We start from the raw sequence: 21,767 nt of genomic DNA, 5'->3' as shown, positions 1-21,767 counted from the left end.
ACGCTGCTGTCCATTGATTTCCATTACCATTAGTATTTATCCTGCTACTGGTCACTATTACTCCTGTTTACATGTCTATCCTACCAGTCACTTCATGTAAACATACCTCAACCACTCCAGTACCCCTGCACATTGAATACTGTAAATACTTGCATTCTCATGTTCTTTAGCTCTCATCATTATTCTTGGTTTTTATTCTTACTTGTATTTTTTTAATTCTATCATCTGTGTATTACTTTCATTACGTTTTTGGAAAGAGCTCTCAAGGTAAGAATTTAACTGTCCTGTTGTGCACATGGCGTATAAACTTTGAAACTTGAAAGCAAAGCTTTTATGAACTTATAATACAGTTTATTAAATCAGGATCCTAACATGCTGATACAAAAAAATATGTACATCTGGCAAATCATTGTCATTCGTACCAAAACATTTACATATATAATAGTGTATAGATACAGGAAGTAGGGTTGCATGCAAAAAGGGACTTTCATTTTCTCTTTGTATAGCCAATGCCATTAGGGAATGTGATGGCCGTGTGTTTTTTCCATGGAAGACGAGAGCAAAAGTACTGGCATCAAATCCAAAAACTCAAACAACCTGATATTCAGTACCTGATATCAAACAGTGTGCTGTGATATTCAAAAATGAATATTTACAGCCCTTGAATAATTCAAAATGCTCTCATACTGAGGCATAGGAATGACTGTAGGTAATGCAAGAGTGATAATGTACACCAATGTAAGTCATATAACCACCTTCAGCCTTTATATTTCATAATAAACATCAGACATTTCAATGAGAAATACATTGTATGCCAGCCAGAAACCCTTTCATCCTATGTCACACAATACAAGTACTTCTCTGCATGTAAATGCTAGTTTTGTATAAACACACAGTACATCCCTGTAGCCTGAAGAGTGTTACAGTATATGGAAATCATGCCAGTGTATTTGCTGCTTAATATCCACATCATGCAAACAACAATCTGGCTGGACTGAGTAGCCCAGTCCCAATAGCTCACTGGGCTTTGAATAAAATGCCGCATTTAGAAGTCTTTGACCTGAATGCAAGCTGCATACGAAACTAGCAGTCAGGACAAGTCGTGAAAAAATACACTATTGAAAAAAAAAAAATAAAGCTACATCTAGAAGAACCAAATAAAAAGGAAATTATAAATATGAACCATCAGAACTTATGGTTTGCACAATGACACCATAAGGGGAAAAAAAAGAGTAATACTCATCTTGGTCACGACCACTTAAGAATGTATCGTTAAATATTCTGAAATTCATACACAAACAAAGTTGGTCAATAATACTAAGAACTCTCAATAGAGATGCACAGACCATAAAAATAATAACACTTTTACCTCAATCATGCACACTTACAGCAATATTAACTGACCATGGCCATAATCTGAAAAACAGGGTTATGATACGGAGTTCACTACTAGCATGCATGCAAGTATAAAGATATGGGAACAGTATCAAAATAGCTCCAGTGCCCTAAATTCCAGATCAAATTTACTGGACAAAATGCCTGGAGTTACAACTGCATGTTTTTTTGTGACGCCAATGTCTGTCCCTAGTGTTTACTTGGTGAACAGCTCTCTGTATTTTTCCTCTTAAGGCTGAGTTGGTTTTGGAACTGGGGGTTATTGTCACTCAAAAGGAGCGAAGAGTCAGGACAACAGTCCTATTATAGCGGTCTGGTCAAGAATGAAGGTTGTCACTCAGCTGAAATCATGATTCTAAAAACAGCTGAAGTCTGATCAATAGAAGTATTTGATTCCATATTTCAGCCAACGGCTCACCATTTGTGCTCCCAGGTCATTAGCTTATCAATCATCATCAGCCCTTATTCATTTTGGGTATTAGCTTGCTGCTTTTAGAAACACCAATACGTTCTCAGGGAATGCTGACCAGACCATCAGTTTGGATGTCATATTCAGTAAAACAGACAATTTGATACAAGTAAAACAATCTTTCAGAAACAATTCAAATACTATTTGTGCATTGCACTGCTCAATGCATTATTACTGCAGTTTAGTCTCTCCTCCCTGCTCAGTACATGACTCTCCTCATCTTGTTATGGCCTCAAAGCCCCTCAAACAGGCCTTGACAGGAAAATCACATCAGGTTCCACCCAGAGATCAGGTGTCGGGGAAGGAAATAGAGTCTTGGAGGGTGTGTGTATAGGTTCTAGAGTGCTGAGCCAGGAGGAACAGTTTGTACCATTTGTGCTAACTGACAGCGGACACCCAGAGCTCAGGAACCCAGTGAAGGTCCGTTGCTCTTGGGCAGCTTGGCATTATTATTGGGCGCGGGGAAATAACGCTGGTCTGGACGGGCCTCTGAAGACGATGGGTGGCCAAATAGGAATGTGTGCTTGCTGCTGTCTCTGGGGCCAGGTCTAGATAGAGGGGCAGAGGAAACTGGAGGAACCATGGGTTGGAGGTTCAAGATAGGGGGCGTGGTTCTGGAGACAACCGGCCCAGGGTGTCTGCAGGCTGGGAAGAGGAAGGTGCTATTGTTGGTGTTCTGGTTGAGGTTGGAGTCTGTCTGACGGGGCTCCAGGGTCTTGGCTGGGACTGTGTTAGTGGGGCTGGAGGCCAACGCCAGCTTGTCTCTAAGCTGCTGGACCTCCCAGGCTAGCTGTTCCACTGGGTGCTGGGTGGATGAGGAGATGGGGTGGGAGAACGCCTGAGGACACAACATGGCCAGGGTTTCTGTTAGTTTATGACACCATCATGACTACAACCATCCATGAGGAACTAATTGTAGTTTCTGATGTGACCAGCAAAAATTAGAAGCTTGTCCAGTACAACGTATAAAAATATTAATTTTGATTTCTTACTATATTTTTTATGCAATACCTCTAGTTGAAATCCTTTTTCAGATACCGAGTTCAAAGTTCATTTTGATCTCCCACCCACATACCAGTAGAGTAGGCTATTATAAACATCCCCATGGCAACAGTGTTCTAGGCTCTGTATAGTAGTGAGAATGATCCTCCTTCCCTATATACCTGAGCATGAAGAGCCCCACGGAGGTAGCAGTCTCTCCACACACCTAAGCAGGGCCCCAGGAGCAAGGGCAGCAGAGGCTCATAGGGGTCCAGGGGCCCCTGGAGACCCAATATGGTGGTGGTGTGGCCCTGGGGGAGCTCTGTGAGGGCCCAGGCCTTCAGAAGCCTCTCCAGGCCCGGCAGGTTCTCTGAGGAGGACCCCCCTCTCCGGTGGCTCTTCCGGTAGACGCCTGAGCCCCCTCCGCTGCGCCAGGGCAGGAGGTTAGCAGAGCAAGAGAAGGAGCCCCTGGAGAGCAGGAACACAGAGCCTGGTGCGCTGTCACTCAGCTGAGAGAGGGAGGGAGAGAAGAGAGAAATAGGGAGAAAGAGATAGGTGGAGATTAATACGTTTAAATATCCCTTATGTACCTTAAGGGCGGCAGCGTTGGGCCAGTAACCAAAAGCTGGCTGGCTCAAACCCCCGAGCTGACAAGGTCAAAATTTGTCGTACTGCCCCTGAACAAGGAAGTTAACCCACTGTTCTTAGACAGTCACTGTAAATAAGAATTTGTTCTTAACTGACTTGCCTAGTTAAATAAAGGTTAAATTAAAATAAAATATATTATTAAGCATGTTGCAATACTGAGACCAACCACACGGAGGTGCAGTGGGCTTGTGCTCTTCCCTCATCATGGCCATTAATATTTGTGTGTTTGTGTGTGAGCGGGGTGGCTTTTGTAAGACAAGAGCTCATTAAAATAGCAATAGAGTTACTAAGCACTCTAACATGAATGATCAAATGCATGATTTGCATTTACATTGTGCTTTTCACACTCCTAGCGCCTGGCTGTATCCCCCATAACAACATCCTCTCTCTCCTACCCTGTGTGCCTCAGGGTTGGTGTTGAGGTTGCCGTTGAATAGGGGCTGTGGCAGGGCGGGCAGAGACACTGGCTGGGTGAAACGTTCCCGTCTCTGGCTGCTGTACTGCAGAGCCCAGTCCCACACAGGGGGCAGAGGGGGGTCTGAGGGGTCCGGGAAGGAGCCCCTGGGTACCGCATCTCTCCAGCCGTTCACTGGAGTGTAACTCTGGGATAGGTTCTGGGAGAGACAGGAAGGGATGGAGGAAGAAGAGGTGAGAGAACAGTGATTCGTCTGATTCAATCTGAGCTCATTCAAGAGTTATCGTTGAAGACAATCTGAGCTGATGCATGTGTGGGATTGAAAATGATGTGGACTCGCCTCGCAAATCAACCACTTTAACCTAAGATGGTTTACAGAATTACGACTTTGAAACGTTGAAACAGTTATTTCCAACTTTTTCCATGTTAGCCTAGGGTAGCATACCTACAGTGTATCTTGTTAGGTACTACAGCTTCAGCATTAGCGGTGGTGTTGCTGAACAGTGGCCTACCTGTGAGCGTTTGCACCTCTCCCTGTGGCAGTTGGCCAGAAAACTGCTGAAGAGGGGCAGGTGGAAGCTGTCATGGAGGGCCAGCAGGAAGTCCCCTGTCAGCTGGAAGCGGGACGGGTACTGGACCCACAGCTGCCACACACAGTCCAGGAAGAGCAGGAACACTGGTGCCTAGTGGGGACAAAACACAGGGTTAAGAAAGATGGGAGATCACCACAGCCAAATGACTGGCATTAAACGCTGTGTCCTAATGCAAATAGTTTCATTTCCTTGCCCTTTTTCCTCCATGACCATTGATAGGCGAGTTGACTGATAGGTTGCAGCTTATCCTCTCACCTCTTCCTTGTCGCTGTCCCTGTGGTAGTTGATGCGGCTGAGGAAGCGGTGTCCGGCCATCACCCACTCCTTCTGCACCAGACCCTGGAAGCCCACCCTGGTCCTGCAGTGGGGGTCACACATCACCTGGACCAGACTGGACACCACACAGGTCATGTCCCGGTCTTCCGCCTCTGCACACAACAGGAGGAAATAGACCATCAATAATCATTTGTAACTGAATACAGTAACATAACACATATTCAGGGCTCAGATATCAGAGGATAAGAGAAGTATCCACAAAATAAAACATTTGAGAAGATGCCTTGTATAAAAAACAACACAACATGACAATCTAAATGCCACAGTCTCACATCAGCCCTTTCATTCTCACAAAAAGTGCCCCCCCCAAATCCTCCCAGAACTCCCAAATCCCCACATCTGGTTGGCAGGTTTTTACTAATGTTGGCTGGGCCTGTCTGAAAATGCCATTGGGTAATTTCTCCAGTCATTTACTTGTGTTCAGGACAATGTCAGCTCTGTGGTTTTAGGGGGGTGGTATGCAACCCTCTTCTCCAAAAAGCCCACTTGAGGCTGACCAGGCAACACAACTCATATGGGGGGGGGGAAATCACAGAGCAGTAGCAGCCATTGTTCATGTGATACAGAGTTCTGTTGACTTTTCAGTCTGTGGTAGCTACCTTAGGTATCAACAGACTAGGACGGACTCTCACAGCCCAATTATATGTGTCAGTACAAGGAGTCATGTAATAATAATGTATGAACATAATTGTATTTAGTCAAGAACGTCTGTAGCTTTGCCATAAGACTGTTCACTCTCGTAATAGACTGTAATATTACACTTATCTCTCCAAGGCTGTGGTCTCCAGCCTGGGTGCCAGACTATTTATGTTCAACATCGCTAGTTCGCTACGTCCTTGCCTTGTGTGGCAAGACAACCACAAGCTGGATAAAACAGAAACAGACAGACTGGCACCCACCTTGAACTTCCAACACACTACAGTAAACTTCCACAACTAAGTGAGCCAGTCAGCATGACAATATGGTACACTATCATAACACAACCTCACCAGACACAATAGACTTACCACCTGCTGCATTAGTGTCCTAGTAGAGTAGTTCTTCTACGGTACGAGTCTCCTTCAGGGTAAGCCCTAATGCCGCTTTAATGAGGGACGCAGCGTGAATAATAAATGAACGGATTGACTATTCGGTAAAGCTTGGCCCTCGACACGGGACTCACCTTGAAGCACCACGGTCAGGTGACCTCCGCGGAGCAGACAGGCCACCTCAGCAGCTTTCCTCAGACAACACCTGGGGTGGGAGCAGAGCAGCATGCTAATCAGGCTAACGCTATGCTACTATCACAGTTATAGCTAGTTTCAGCACATAGATGCTTCAACATCCACGTGTGTAAGCCTGTAAAAAAGCTAGGTCTTGGTCTACTGTGTAGATATAACAAGCTCCAACACTTATTGAATATATGAGAGCTACATTCAACATCCATGTGTGTAGGCCTACTATAGCCTCATGCTAAAGGTATGTTAGAGCATTCCAAATCTGCTTACAGCTAATGTAACACAATAATGCCACATATTCAACCAGGGCTAGGCTAATGTGCTATAATGGTACATTCATACTACATCAACATTGAACTACAGGCTATTCACTATCATTACTAGGTAGACATAAACAAATCAAACAAATCAATGTAGGCCCAGCACATTTATTACAGATGATTTATTGCTTTGATGAGAAGCCAATCAGGACCTCTCACCTGGTGTAGTCCAGCCAATGGGTGCTCTCCAGCGTAGACAGCCATTTGTCATCTGGCACAGACACAGATGTGGAGATGTCTGTGGACCAACACAGAAGACAAAGAAACCGTGTTCATGTTTTTGTCGAAGGAGCCTTATTGTACATAACTTAGGCTGGGGATTTGACAAGTTTTAAGATATACTATTGCACCTGAAATCTTTAAATAAGATCCATAGCTCTCCATATCAAATGAGTTTGGTTGTAAATACATATCTTCTGAAAACATATTGTTTAAGTCTTAAAACGTTTTTTTTCTCACAATTGTTAAGGTAGTTCAAACATGACATGATGAGTGAGGCTCATAGATTTGTGTGGTTGTTGTCTATCCAAATCCATCAGCCTTGTGTAGCGGTATCACACAATAAACCAAACAATGTGAGCATTGTGTTGGCAATGTGTGAGCCATGGGAATCAATGACCTGTGGTGTGCCTTGCCTTGACAATGTGAACTCCACTTCGGCACAACAGATAGGGTGTTGTCTAGGAAACTAGTTGTCTCCTAGTTTAGATAAACTGTCTCTCGTAGCTTTTTTGACTTCTCACAGCATACAGGAAGAAGAGTCAGGAAAAACACGCCACCATCACATGGTGCTCACGTATCTTATAATTTGCATATCGCTACATATTTGTTGCCAAAGCCACTGGATCCAGGTAATCTATAAGTCTTTGCTAGGTAGCCTTAGCTCAGTTCACTGGTCCCCATAGCAACACCCACCCTTGGCACACGCTTCAGCAGGTATATTTCACTGGTCATCCCCAAAGCCAACACCTCCTTTGGTCGCCTTTCCTTCCAGTTCTCTGCTGCCAATGACAGGAACGAATTGCAAAAAGCACTGAAGCTGGAGACTCTCTAACTTTAAGCATCAGCTGTCAGAGCAGCTTACCGATCACTGTACCTGTACACAGCAAATCTGTAAATAGCACACCCAACTACCTCATCCCCATATTGTTATCTTTTTGCTCTTTTGCACCCCAGTATCTCTACTTGCACATCATCATCTGCACATCTATCACTCCAGTGTTAATGCTAAATTGCAATTATTTCACTTCTATGGCCTTACCTCCCTAATATTCTACATTTGCACACACAGTACATCAATTTTTCTATTGTTTTATTGACTGTACGTTTGTTTATGTGTAACTCTGTGTTGTTGTTTTTGGCGCACTGCTTTGCTTTATCTTGGCCAGGTCACAGTTGTAAATGAGAACTTGTTCTCAACTGGCCTACCTGGTTAAATAAATCAATGTTATTAAAACATTTTAATGAGTAGTATACGCCAGTGGTGGAAAAGTACCCAATTTTCATACTTGCGTAAAAGTAAAGAGACCTTGAAAGAAAATGACTCAAATAAAAGTGAAAATCCCCCAGTAAAATACTACTAGAGTAAAAGTCTAAAAGTATTTTGTTTGAAATGTACTTAAGTATCAAAAGTAAAAGTATAAATCATTAAACATTTCTTATATTAAAGAAACCAGACAACACAATTTTCTTGTTTTTATTTATTTATGGATAGCCAGGGGCACAGTTCAACACTCAAACATAATTTACAAATTAAGCATTTGTGTTTAGTGAGACTGTCAGATAAGAGGCAGTAGGGATGACCAGGGCTGTTCTCTTGATAAGTGTGTGAATTATACAATTTCCCTGTCCCGCTAAGAGTTCAAAATTTAACGAGTACTTTTGGGTGTCAGGGAAAATGTACGTAAGGAGTAAAAAGTACATTATTTTCTTAGGAATGTAGTGGAGTAAAAGTAAAAGTTGCCACATATATAAACAATAAAGTAAAGTACAGATACCCCAAAAAACGACTTAAGTAGAACTTTAAAGTATTTTTACACCACTGGTGTATGCTTATATGAGGGGGAATACATTGATTTATTGAGGATCTAACTGAATCCAAATCTGTAATTTCAGGAGGTAAATTGGTGTCTGGGGTCTTGTCATCTGAATGTGATCTCTACTAACCTACCATCTCTGTCTCAGTAGCATTGTAATGAGAAGCACATGGAAACAGATTAACACCACTTTATGTCCTCTATAAAATCTGCATGCCCACTGTCCCTCAGGGCTAGAGTGCCCCTCCATAGATGCGGTGTAAAACCTGTGCTAAAGCTAATTAATTTGTCAACAAATAAAAAAGACGGCACGGGAGAGGCAAGGGGAGGGCTTGCCAATGAAACTGGCAACCCCAATCAAATGTCTATCAGGCTATCATGTGAAACGAAAACAGAATACACTCCTATGTTTAAATGCACTGTAGCAACATTTTTGACAAACATTTTATCCAGTGTGGGACTTTGTCAGGTACTTTAGAACACATACTAATACACTTGTCTTTCCAAAAAGTGCAGATGATTTGTACTGACCTCCCAGACACAGAGCCCGTAGGCGGGTGTGTGCCAGCTGTATGTCTGTGGGTGAAGGCATCTCGTCTCCCAGCTCCACCACCACACATAGAGACTGGCCCCCAAACAGGATCAACTCCAGGTTCCTACAGTAACACCCCACAGGACAGACAGACAGGGACCCCTTAGCATTATTCTCTGTGATTAGACATGTCACATTCCATTACTTTGTAACCATAGCCCAGGGCTAGTAAACTGTCTTGCCCCCAGTCTAAGCACCGTCTCAGACATGCACAAGGAATAGCATTCAACGATAGCCTGCTAACCTGTCCCATCTCAGGAATGGCCAGGTAACATGTACATGATTACAGGTTAGTTTTGACTTAAAAATTCTGCTGTGAAGCAATAGCCTTTGGCATAAAAACAAACAACAGTATTACTATGTTAATCTCTCTCTATCTTCCTCTGTCTCTCTCTCTCTCTCTCACACACACACACACACCTGATGTCATCCTTCTCATGGTAGATGTTATTCTGGAAGCTGGCCATCCGTAGCAGGTCACTGCCCCGAGGATGTCGCCAACACCAGCGCTGGACGACAACAGTCACACAGATTTAGACACAACGTGATCACAATAGTAATGTTTTTTTGTTCTGAAATCCCTGTCTGAGTTCTTAGTGACCAGGGCATGAGATTTTAACTGATTTTTCTGACATGACTGATATTGTGGGGTCATATGATGAGTGGTAGAGTTCTACTTACAGGATTGACTGATATTAATGAGTGGTAGACTAGTACTTACAGGATTGACTGATATTGATGAGTGGTAGAGTTCTACTTACAGGATTGACTGATATTAATGAGTGGTATAGTTCTACTTACAAGATTGACTGATATTGATGAGTGGTAGACGTCTACTTACAGGATTGACTGATATTAATGAGTGGTAGACTACTACTTACAAGATTGACTGATATTGATGAGTGGTAGAGTTCTACTTACAGGAATGACTGATATTGATGAGTGGTAGAGTTCTACTTACAGGAACGCGTCCCTCGTTGAAGTGGGCAAAGGTCTTCTTCAGCTCAGTGTCTAGAACTTTCTGAGGGACCACGTTGAACTTGGGCAGACTGACATGAAATAGGAGAAAATTACATTAACCATTGCAAGTTCAACGGGCATTTGGGCTAGGATACTGACTATACACCAGGAGCACAGTGTGAGCAGGCTTCTGTTACAGCCCAACACTAACAGGACCAGAGTGGGAAACTATATCATGTATTTTATATTTTCCACTAATAAAGTTCCATACAGGTGAACCACCAGGAAGCGTCAGGTGGTGGGTGTATAGGCTACCTGGTGGACATCTCAAAGCGGTCATTGACAGAGCTGACCCTCCAGCCGCAAGCCCCGGTCCTCTCTAGCTCCTGCTCCCAGTCCGACAAACTATCAAACCAGTTCATCTGGGCGTCACGCCTACGGTTGCTTAGAAACTGCTTCATCTCTGGGGGGGAGAGGGGGTGGTGGAGAAATTTAGCTTTCCTTGAGAGAAGCTTTCCTTGCCACACTGAAACATTGGTTATGCTGATTTCATGTGTATCCCTATTAATACATTTTAATATTAAGTTTAAAGCTGCATTATGTCACTTTTTGGGCAACCTGGCGAAATTCACATAGAAATGCGTGTTATAGATCTGTCGTTCTCATTAAAAGCAAATATAAGAAACGGTAGATCTGTTATATGTGTGCTATTTCTATGGTTCCCATTCTTAAATTTAGTTTTTGTGTATTTTACTTTCGGTTTTGTACACCAGCTTCAAACAGCTGAAAATACTATATTTTTGGTTATGGAAAATATATTTCACAGCGGTTTACATGGTACATTATTCTTGCCCCGATACTTGTTTGTTTTGTCACATAAATTGTAATTAGGGGAACTATTAGAATTTTAGCAACCATGAAAAGGGCTGAGTGATTTCTGTATAGTGTATCTTTAATGCTATTCTATTCAGCTAGAATAGAATGGTTGTAGGTCAGGGGTTTGCAGTTGTTTGGTGTATAGACCTGAACTGAACACATCCTGACCACACTTGAACCTTTGACAGGGTTCAGCAGGGTGATGTTTCAGATAGCTTAACATTAGAACTGCCTAAGAGCTAGCTGGATGTATCCTGGCCAGTGTAGCGTACCGTAGCATTGAATAGGATTACATATTAGCATGGTGTATAGTAGTGGCTCATGTTTCTGTATACAGTATGTTCTGTCCAGTCAGATATTCACTGTCATGGTGAAAACCAAGTTACTTCTTAGTTGGCAGCTACATGTTTTATATTTTGTGTCTGCACCTGTAACTTTCAGTTGAGATATATATATATATATATATATATATATATATATATAGAGAGAGAGAGAGAGAGAGAGAGAGAGAGAGAGAGAGAGAGAGAGAGAGAGAGAGAGAGAGAGAGAGAGAGAGAGAGAGATTTTATCAAGGGCCTGCCTGCAATAGCAATTATTTCCAGCCCCATAACCCGTCAGACAAAAGAGAGAGAGAGAGAGTGTGTGTGAGACAGAGACAGACAGACAGACAGTGTGAGTGAGAGAGAGAGAGAGAGAGAGAGAGAGAGAGAGAGAGATTTTATCAAGGGCCTGCCTGCAATAGCAATTATTTCCAGCCCCATAACCCGTCAGACAAAAGTGTGTGTGTGTGTGTCTGTGTGTGTATGAATGACTCATGAAGAAATTATTCCAAGTATCTGTATGACCTTTAAAATACTTTAGTTATTTGTACTCAGAATGTACTCTCTTCAATGTCACTTCTTTAATAACGTATTCCAGCGTGTGTGTGACTCACCAACACTCCCCAGGGCTGCGTTCTGGAAGGAGAGGACAGTCCCTGGCTTCAGAGGCTGGTAGGTCTTGGCAATGGTGTACGTTATCTGAGGCGAAACAACAAGACTCAGTCTGCTGATCAGCATGACAAAGTGCATCAGCTTTCAACATAGAGGGAGACCCTTTAAGCATGATCACAATGACCTAGCAGACACATCAGTTTATCTAATCACAGGGTAAATGCTGCATAATAGCCATTTGACTCAAATCACAACCCTCTGAAGTCAACCTTCAATTAAGGAGACACTGGGCATGCTAAATGGTAATTAATATAAATGTGCTTTAAAAGGTAATTTTGTATTTAATCACAAGGACTCGTATACTAAAATATACACACACGTTGACATAGAGTACAGTGCATTTGGAATGTATTCAGACCCCTTGACTTTTTACATATTTTGTTACGTTACAGCCTTATTCTAAAATGGATGCAAATCTTTTTCCTCATCAATCTACAGTACACACACTACTTCATAATGACAAAGGCAAATTTATATATACATTATTTTTTAAATACCTTGTTTACACGAGTATTCAGACCCTTGCTATGAGACTCGAAATTGAGCTTAGGTGTATCCTGTTTCTATTGATCATCCTTGAGATGTGGACTCCAATCAAGTTGTAGAAACCTGTGCTAAATTCTATTGATTAGACATGATATGGAAAGGCACACACCTGTCTATATAAAGGTCCCACAGTTTACAGTGCGTTTACAGTGCATGTCAGAGCAAAAACCAAGCCATGTGGTCGAATGAATTGTTCAAAGAGCTGAGACAGGATTGTGTCGAGGCACAGATCTGGGGAAAAGTAACAAAACATTTCTGCAGCATTGAAGGGCCCCAAGAACACAGTGGCTTCCATCATTCTTAAATGGAATAAGTTTGGAAGCACCAAGACTCTTCCTAGAGCTGGCTGCCCAGCCAAACTGAGCAATCGGGGGAGAAGGGCCTTGGTCAGGGAGGTGACCAAGAAGCAGATAGTCACTCTGACAGAGCTCCAGAGTTCCTCTGTGGAGACGGGAGAACCTTCCAGAAGGACAACTATCTCTGCAGCACTCAACCAATCAGGTCTTTATGGTAGAGTGGCCAGATGGAAGCCACTTCTCAGTAAAAAGCACCTGATAGCCCCTTGGAGTTGGCCAAAAGGCACCGAAAGGACTCTCAGACCATGAGAAAGAAGATTCTCTGTTTTGATTAAACTAACTCTTTGGTCTAAATGCCAAGCGTCACATCTGGAGGAAACCTGGCACCATCCCTACGGTGAAGCATGGTGGTGGCAGCGTCATGCTGTGGAGATGTTTTTCAGCAGGAGGGACTGGGAGACTTGTCAGATTTGCCAGTTCTTTCCGTGAGATGTTACCCCACTCATCCACCAAGGCACCTGCAAGTTCCGGATATTTCTGGGGGGAATGGCCCTAGCCCTTATCCTCCGATCCAACAGGTCCCAAACGTGCTCAATGGAATTGAGATCTGGGCTCTTTGCTGGCCATGGCAGAATACTGACATTCCTGTCTTGCAGGAAATCATGCACAGAACGAGCAGTATGTCTGGTGGCATTGTCATGCTGGGGTGGCATGTCATGCTGGAGGGTCATGTCAGGATGAGCCTGCAGGAAGGGTACCACATGAGGGAGGAGGATGTCTTCCCTGTAACGCACAGCGTTGAGATTGCTTGCAATGAGAACAACTCAGTCCGATGATGCTGTGACACACCGCCCCAGACCATGAAGGACCCTCCAGCTCCAAATAGATCCCGCTCCAGAGTACAGGCCTCGGTGTAATGCTCATTCCTTCGACGATAAACGTGAATCCGACCATCACCCATGGTGAGACAAAACCGTGACTCATCAGTGAAAAGCACATTTTGCCAGTCCTGTCTTGTCCAGCAATGGTGGGTTTGTGCCCATAGGTGACGCTGTTGCCGGTGAAGTCTGGTGAAGACCTGCTTACAACAGGCCTACAAGCCCTCAGCCCAGCATCTCACAGCCTATTGCTGACAGTCTGAGCACTAATGGAGGGATTGTGCGTTCCTGGTGTAACTCGGGCAGTTGTTGCCATCCTGTACCTGTCCCGCAGGTGTGATGTTCGGATGTACCAATCCTGTGCAGGTGTTGTTACACATGGTCTGCCACTGCGAGGATGATCAGCTGTCCATCCTGTCTCCCTGTAGCGCTGTCTCACAGTACAGAAATGGCAATTTATTGCCCTGGCCACATCTGCAGTCCTCATGCCTCCTTGCAGCATGCCTAAGGCACGTTCACGCAGATGAGCAGGGACCCTGGGCATCTTTCTTTCTGTGTTTTCAGAATCAGTAGAAAGGCCTCTTCAGTGTCCTACATTTTCATAACTATGACCTTAATTGCCTACCGTTTGTAAGCTGTTAGTGTCTTAATGACTGTTCCACAGGTGCATGTTCATTAATTGTTTATGGTTCATTGAACAAATCAAATCAAAGTTTATTTGTCACATGCTCCGAATACAACAGGTGCCTTACAATAAAATGCTTACTTACAGACTCTAACCAATAGTGCAAAAAAGGTATTAGGTGAACAATAGGTAAGTAAAGAAATAAAAGCAACAGTAAAAAGACAGTGAAAAACAGTAGCGAGGCTATATACAGTAGCGAGGCTATAAAAGTTGCGAGGCTACATACAGACACCGGTTAGTCAGGCATGGGAAACAGTGTTTAAACCCTTTACAATGAAGATCTAAGCAGTCATTTGGATTTTTACAAATTATCTTTGAAGGACAGGGTCCTGAAAGGACAGGGATGGTTATTTTTTGCTGAGTTTATTTAGCCCAAGAGCACAACGGCCACTGGCTGCAAAAGGCATGGATTTTGTTAGGGGGCATTACGGCCACACAAAGGGGATGCTGCCGGGTAATTCTAGGCATTAACAAGTATTTGTCAAATTGAGTGAGAGACTGATGAAGTGTGTACAGCCTGCTCAAAAAACAAAGCAGAGGGGCCTCCCGAGTGGTGCAATGGTTTCAAGGCACTGCATCGCAGTGCTAGCTGTGCCACTAGAGATTGAGGGTTCGAGTCCAGGCTTTGTCGCAGCTAGCCGTGACTGGGAGATCCATGGGGCGGTGCACAATTGGCCCAGCATCGTCTGGGTTAAGGGATGGTTTGGCCAGCAGGGATGTCCTTGTCCCATCGAAGGCTATCAACTCCTGTGGCGGGCCGGGCGCAATGCACGGTCGCCAGGTGTATGGTGTTTCCTCCGACACATCGGTGCAACTGGCTTCCGGGTTAAGTGGGCATTGTGTCAAGAAGCAGTGCGGCTTGGTTGGGTTGTGTTTCGGAGGACGCACGGCTCTCGACCTTCGCCTCTCCCGTGTCTGTACGGGAGTTGCAGTGATGAGACAAGACTGTAACTACCAATTGGATACCACAAAATTGGGGAGAAAAAGAGTTAAAACATTTTTTTCAAAAAACATGCCTTTCAAGCAACTTTTTTTCAAATCATTATTAGAATCTAGTCATGCAGCCTTACAATTAACTAAAAATCTAAACATATAGCCCAACATTTGTAGAAAAACTCAAGTTAAATGAATAACTCAAAATTAGGCATATAGGAGTACCTATTTCTTTGTTAACTGCTCAATACAGAATAGCCACATGTGTGCAGTTTCTCAAATCGTTTTGTGAAAAAGTATCCTTTCTACTTTATTCAGCTTTGTTAAATTTTATTCTATAAAATAATATTAAATAATGGCACGGAATTCTAAGCAAATCTGCTAAACGAACTAGTGTAGCCCACAGCCATATGGCAGAGCCAGATCAGGACTTAACATAAGGACATACATGGATTTATTGTGAAGGTGTAGGCTATATTACATGGATTTATTAGACTTTATAAAATGTAGACGTTCCAACAGTCTGTATCAGTGGCTTCATCACCGGCTGATGAAATTTCATGACCGCCACAGCCCTACTGCAGAGCGCTCTGGACTTCAGACTGGTTCGAAGGTTCCCCTTCCAACAGGACAACGACCCTAAGCACACAGCCAAGACAACAGAGGAGTGGCTTCGGGACAAGTCTCTGAATGTCCTTGAGTGGCCCAGCCAGAGCCCGGACTTTAACACGATCAAACATCTCTGGAGAGACCTGAAAATAGCTGTGCAGCGATGCTCTCCATCCAATCTGACAGAGCTTGAGAGGATCTGCAGAGAAGAATGGGAGAAACTCCCCAAATACAGGTGTGCCAAGCTTGTAGCATAATACCCAAGAAGACCCAAGGCTGTAATCGCTGCCAAAGGTGCTTCAACAAAGTAAAGGGTCTGAATAGTTATGTAAATGTGATATTTCCATTTTAAAAACCTGTTTTTGCTTTGTCATTATGGGCTATTGTATGTAGATTGATGAGGAAAAAAATAATTTAATCAATTTTAGAATAAGGCTGTAACGTAACAAAATGTTGAAAAAGTCAAGGGGTCTGAATACTTTCCGAATGCACTGTATACACACACGCACTCACACACGCATGCACACACACACGCAGAAACATACACACGCACAGACACATGCACTTGCACAGACACACACACACACACCTCCACAGCCTGTGTGTCGGGGGTGAGGCGGTCGAAGAGGAAGCAGAGAACACGCAGGTCCCGGCAGTACAACACCAGCTCCTCAGGAGTGAACTTCAGAGAGGAGCTGGCCGTCACCAGCTTGGTCCGGGATGGGCCCACTGCAGCACAGAGGTTACACAACAATCTTACAGTCAAAACCCAGGTACACCACTGATGGTTCATAGCTACAGCTTCCTGTGTCAAGCAGAGTCTAGAATTGGGTTTAGGATATTACCACTGTTTATTATTTATATCATTCATCAGATTTTCTTTTACAAGTACATCTCGTGGCTCTCATAGAACAAAGGACTTTGAGAGCACTACAAGCCTAGTAGTTGTAGAACCTTACCAGCTACAACCTTCTCAATGGAGGCCAGGGCCACGTCATGATCCCCCAGGAGAACAGGGTCTGCGTTGTCCTACATACGGAGGTGTAGAGGGATGGTACAAATATAGGTCAGTTTGTCTGATCAGGATTTTTACACCACTGAATGGATGGTCTGAAAACGTTCTATATGATGTTGTTGATTGTTATGATGGTGATTACGCCCACAAGCCTTCTTCTAGCAATAATACGGTATCATTACTACTTTCCTACTATGATAGCAGGTGAGCTGTCCTTCAACAGTCCATACTCAGAGCTAGTCCAGTACTCACGTCAGGTTTGGGGCTGTCCTGAGGCACAAAGGCCACTCTGAAGTGGGTACAGAAGAGAGTGCCAGACAGCCATCCACCCCCCTCCTTGGCAGTTAGCTTCTTCCTCACCAACACAGCCCTCTGGAGCACACACTCTCCTGGGGAACACAATCAGGGGGTTTAGGCTGGAGCACACACTCTCCTGGGGAACACAGAGAGGGGTTTTAGGCTGGTGCACACACTCTCCTGGGGAACACAATCAGGGGGTTTAGGCTGGAGCACACACTCTCCTGGGGAACACAATCAGGGGGTTTAGGCTGGAGCACACACTCTCCTGGGGAACACAATCAGGGGGTTTAGGCTGGAGCACACACTCTCCTGGGGAACACAATCAGGGGGTTAGGCTGGAGCACACACTCTCCTGGGGAACACAGACAGGGGGTTTAGGCTGGAGCACACACTCTCCTGGGGAACACAGAGAGGGGGTTTAGGCTGGAGCACACACTCTCCTGGGGAACACAATCAGGGGGTTTAGGCTGGAGCACACACTCTCCTGGGGAACACAATCAGGGGGTTTAGGCTGGAACACACACTCTCCTGGGGAACACAATCAGGGGGTTTAGGCTGGAGCACACACTCTCCTGGGGAACACAGACAGGGGGTTTAGGCTGGAGCACACACTCTCCTGGGGAACACAGAGAGGGGGTTTAGGCTGGAGCACACACTCTCCTGGGGAACACAATCAGGGGGTTTAGGCTGGAGCACACACTCTCCTGGGGAACACAATCAGGGGGTTTAGGCTGGAGCACACACTCTCCTGGGGAACACAATCAGGGGGTTTAGGCTGGAGCACACACTCTCCTGGGGAACACAATCAGGGGGTTTAGGCTGGAGCACACACTCTCCTGGGGAACACAGACAGGGGGTTTAGGCTGGAGCACACACTCTCCTGGGGAACACAGAGAGGGGGTTTAGGCTGGAGCACACACTCTCCTGGGGAACACAATCAGGGGGTTTAGGCTGGAGCACACACTCTCCTGGGGAACACAATCAGGGGGTTTAGGCTGGAGCACACACTCTCCTGGGGAACACAATCAGGGGGTTTAGGCTGGAGCACACACTCTCCTGGGGAACACAATCAGGGGGTTTAGGCTGGAGCACACACTCTCCTGGGGAACACAGAGAGGGGGTTTAGGCTGGAGCACACACTCTCCTGGGGAACACAGAGAGGGGGTTTAGGCTGGAGCACACACTCTCCTGGGGAACACAATCAGGGGGTTTAGGCTGGAGCTTACTGAACATAATGCAACAACTTTATTGTCCACAGTGTTTCAAATGTGCCTGATATTGATAACAATAAAAAAGTACACCATTTTAGAACATCATGAGAGTTTAATTGTCAAGACTGAGCATTCCAAGGTAAAGTGATAAATTGTGCAAAATACCAGAATGACTGCTTGTTTGAGGGAAGGGAGAGGGTAACGTTGAGTGCTATGTATAACAGAAATGTGAATGAAAATAAACTTCAGCATGGAGTTTATCAAGGGGCTGGGAGGTGCTATTTTCTCAGCTATGTCAGCCACTGAACGGTTGAGTCAAGCAGATGTAGTTGTCTGGCATCCAGGTCCAGTTCTACAGCAGCCCCCAGGGCAGACTGGCCTTTATCCCCAAGGACTTTTTTGAACAGAAATACCATCCTGGCTGATATGGTGGAGAAACTGAACAGAGAATTCCAAAGTGTTTTCTTTTACGCTCGACCCGGAGATATGCAGTGTGACGTCTGCTCGGGGAGAAAACGGAAAAGCGGATATTTCCTGTCTGGTGTGTATGGCCAGCTACTGTAGGACTGCCCTCCAGCATCACTATCAATCTTCTGCATCTAAGATGTACACGCTAGTCAAAGCCTTGCCAAAACTGCAGGAGAAGGTCTGCTCTCGTCATAACAAACTGTTGGACGAGTACTGCAAAGAACAGCAGTGTGTCTGTTATCTGTGTAGATGAACATAAAAGCCATGATACAGTCTCAGCTGCAGCAGAAAGGAGGGTGAAAGAGATTCAGGTGGAAATACGGTGGGGGAACATTCCAACTGAAGAGAAAAGAGAAGACATGGGAGATAGAACAGCTCAGAGAAGCTATGGCGTCACTCAAGAGCTCTGCACAGGCAGCAGCGGAGGGCAGTGAGAGGAGGTTTAGCTGGAGCTGATCCACTCCATTGACAGAAGGTGCTCTGAGGTGAAGGAGTCAATCAGAGCCCCGGAGGAGGCTGAAGTGAGTCGGGTTGAACCGCTCCTGAAGCAGGAGGTGGGCAAGCTGTGGATGAGAGAAGCTGAGTTGTGAACAGCTCACACACACACACAACATATCACATCTATTTCCTTCAGACGTACAAGGAACATTGTAAGCCTGTCTCTGAAGATTTGCCTGCCACTTCGACTAAACCAGGCTGGGATTTTGGGGCGGTGAGGAAATCAGTCACTGAACTCAAGAAAAATTTGAAGAGCTACTAGAAGGGAGGGGTGGAGATAACCATGGCAGTGAAAGCTGTCCAAATGCTAGTGCGACACAAATATATTTAAAGCAAGTAAGGAATCATTCTGTCATCGCAATTATTGATATCAATGCAAACATTGTCACAAATACAAAAGGCAGTATGATTACCAGAGGCATGTGCGTGCCAATAAATTAATTTTCCTATTTAGATTGATGAACAGTTCCCTGCCTTTTCTCACTGTGGTGTTTCGGCCTTAAATGAAGCTGTTTGTATCAACGCCAGCCATATACTATTCCACCTCACACTCCAACATATTCTCATCAATATACTGTACTTACAGTTGAAGACGGAAGTTTACATCCACTTAGGTTGGAGTCATTCAAACTAGTTTTTCAACCACTCCAAAAATGTCTTGTTAACAAACTATAGTTTTGGTAAGTCAGTTAGGACAACTACTTTGTGCATGAAACAAGTAATTTTTCCAACAATTGTATACAGACAGATTATTTCACTTATAATTCACTGTATCCCAATACCAGTGGGTCAGACGTTTACATACACTAAGTTGACGGTGCGTTTAAAAGGCTTGGAAAATTCCAGACAATTATGTCATGGCTTTAGAAGCTTCTGATAGGCAAATTGACATCATTTGAGTCAATTGAAGGTGTACCTGTGTATGTATTTCAAGGCCTACCTTCAAACTCAGTGCCTTTGCTTAACATCATGGGAAAATCTAAATAAATCAGCCAAGACCAAAAAATTGTAGACCTCCACAAGTCTGGTTCATCCTTGGGAGCAATTTCCAAATGCCTGAAGGTACCACGTTCATCTGTACAAACAAGTATAAACACCATGGGACAACGCAGTCGTCATACCGCTCAGGAAGGAGACGCGTTCTGTCTCCTAGAGATGAATGTACTTTGGTGCGAAAAGTGCAAATCAATCTCAGAACAACAGCAAAGGACCTTGTGAGGATGCTGGAGGAAACAGGTACAAAAATATCTATATCCACAGTAAAAAGAGTCCTATATAAACATAACCTGGAAAGCCACTCAACAAGGAAGAAGCCACTGCTACAAAACCGTCATAAAAAAGCCAGACTATGGTTTGCATCTGCACATGGGGACAAAGATCGTACTTTTTGGAGAAATGTCCTCTGGTCTGATGAAACAAAAATAGAACTGTTTGGCCATAATGACCATTGTTATGTTTGGAGGAAAAAGGGGGAGCTTGCAAGCCGAAGAGCACCATCCAAACCGTGAAGCACGGGGGTGGCAGCATCATGTTGTGGGGGTGTTTTGCTGCAGGAGAGACTGGTGCACTTCACAAAATAGATGGCTTCATGAGGGAGGAAAATTATGTGGATATATTGAAGCAACATCTCAAGACATCAGTCAGGAAGTTAAAGCTTGGTCGAAAATGTGTCTTCCAAATGGACAATGACCCCAAGCATACTTCCAAAGTTGTGGCAAAATGGCTTAAGGACAACAATGTCAAGGTATTGGAATGGCCATCACAAAGCCCTGACCTCAACCCTATAAAACATTTGTGGGCAGAACTGAAAAAGCGTGTGCGAGCAAGGAGGCCTACAAACCTGACTCAGTTACACCAGCTCTGTCAGGAGGAATGGGCCAAAATTCACTCAACTTATTGTTGGAAGCTTGTGGAAGGCTACCCAAACATTTGACCCAAGTTAAACAATTTAAAAGGCAATGCTACCAAATACTAATTGAGTGTATGTAAACTTCTGACCCACTAGGAATGTGATGAAATAAATACAAGCTGAAATAAATCAATCATACTCTCTACTATTATTGTCTCTACTATTATTCTGACATTTCACAATTTCTTAAAATAAAGTGGTGATCCTAACTGACCTAAGACAGGGGATTTTTACTAGGATAAAATGTCAGGAATTGTGAAAAACTGAGTTTAAAATTATTTGGCTAAGGTGTATGTAAACTTCCGACTTCAAATGTATGTATCCTAATTATACTTCAGATGCATTTTCCAATCCAAATGCATGACTTATCTTCTGGGAAGGGGTGTATTGGTGCATATTTACAGAGCCTTTTTTAATGTCAACTAAACTTGCAATTTAACCTGCTGTTGTCTAGTCCCATGGGATACAGGGCTGATACAGCTTTGACTCTACAGCTATCAATATTAGTCTATTACCATGTTATTACGCCATGAATGTGTTTAAATGCTTTGTTAGGAATGATGAATTTATGCAACATATTTTAAAATCT

At 44.1% G+C, this 21,767-nt stretch overlaps 1 protein-coding gene across 3 annotated transcripts in view; it reads right to left on the bottom strand.

The window, feature by feature from the left end:
• Positions 1 to 336: 336 nt before the first annotated feature.
• LOC123997708 (myotubularin-related protein 11-like) overlaps positions 337 to 21,767 on the bottom strand; it is a 31,014-nt gene continuing 9,583 nt past the window's right edge. For all 3 annotated transcript variants that reach the window (XM_046302196.1, XM_046302199.1, XM_046302197.1), the window contains exons 3-17: positions 17,045 to 17,181; positions 16,737 to 16,806; positions 16,367 to 16,506; positions 11,773 to 11,857; positions 10,278 to 10,425; positions 9,964 to 10,051; positions 9,423 to 9,511; positions 8,942 to 9,066; positions 6,534 to 6,612; positions 6,000 to 6,070; positions 4,757 to 4,929; positions 4,421 to 4,591; positions 3,889 to 4,107; positions 3,028 to 3,354; positions 337 to 2,702 (exon numbers count right to left, since the gene is read on the bottom strand). In XM_046302196.1, coding sequence (XP_046158152.1) covers positions 2,268 to 2,702; positions 3,028 to 3,354; positions 3,889 to 4,107; positions 4,421 to 4,591; positions 4,757 to 4,929; positions 6,000 to 6,070; positions 6,534 to 6,612; positions 8,942 to 9,066; positions 9,423 to 9,511; positions 9,964 to 10,051; positions 10,278 to 10,425; positions 11,773 to 11,857; positions 16,367 to 16,506; positions 16,737 to 16,806; positions 17,045 to 17,181 — 2,357 coding nt within the window. In that variant the 3' untranslated portion in view covers positions 337 to 2,267. The remainder of the gene's footprint in view (positions 2,703 to 3,027; positions 3,355 to 3,888; positions 4,108 to 4,420; positions 4,592 to 4,756; positions 4,930 to 5,999; positions 6,071 to 6,533; positions 6,613 to 8,941; positions 9,067 to 9,422; positions 9,512 to 9,963; positions 10,052 to 10,277; positions 10,426 to 11,772; positions 11,858 to 16,366; positions 16,507 to 16,736; positions 16,807 to 17,044; positions 17,182 to 21,767) is intronic.

Source organism: Oncorhynchus gorbuscha, linkage group LG15 (genome assembly GCF_021184085.1).
Source record: "Oncorhynchus gorbuscha isolate QuinsamMale2020 ecotype Even-year linkage group LG15, OgorEven_v1.0, whole genome shotgun sequence".
Taxonomy (NCBI): Eukaryota; Metazoa; Chordata; class Actinopteri; order Salmoniformes; family Salmonidae; genus Oncorhynchus; species Oncorhynchus gorbuscha.
This window is presented reverse-complemented; position numbering and strand designations above follow the sequence as displayed.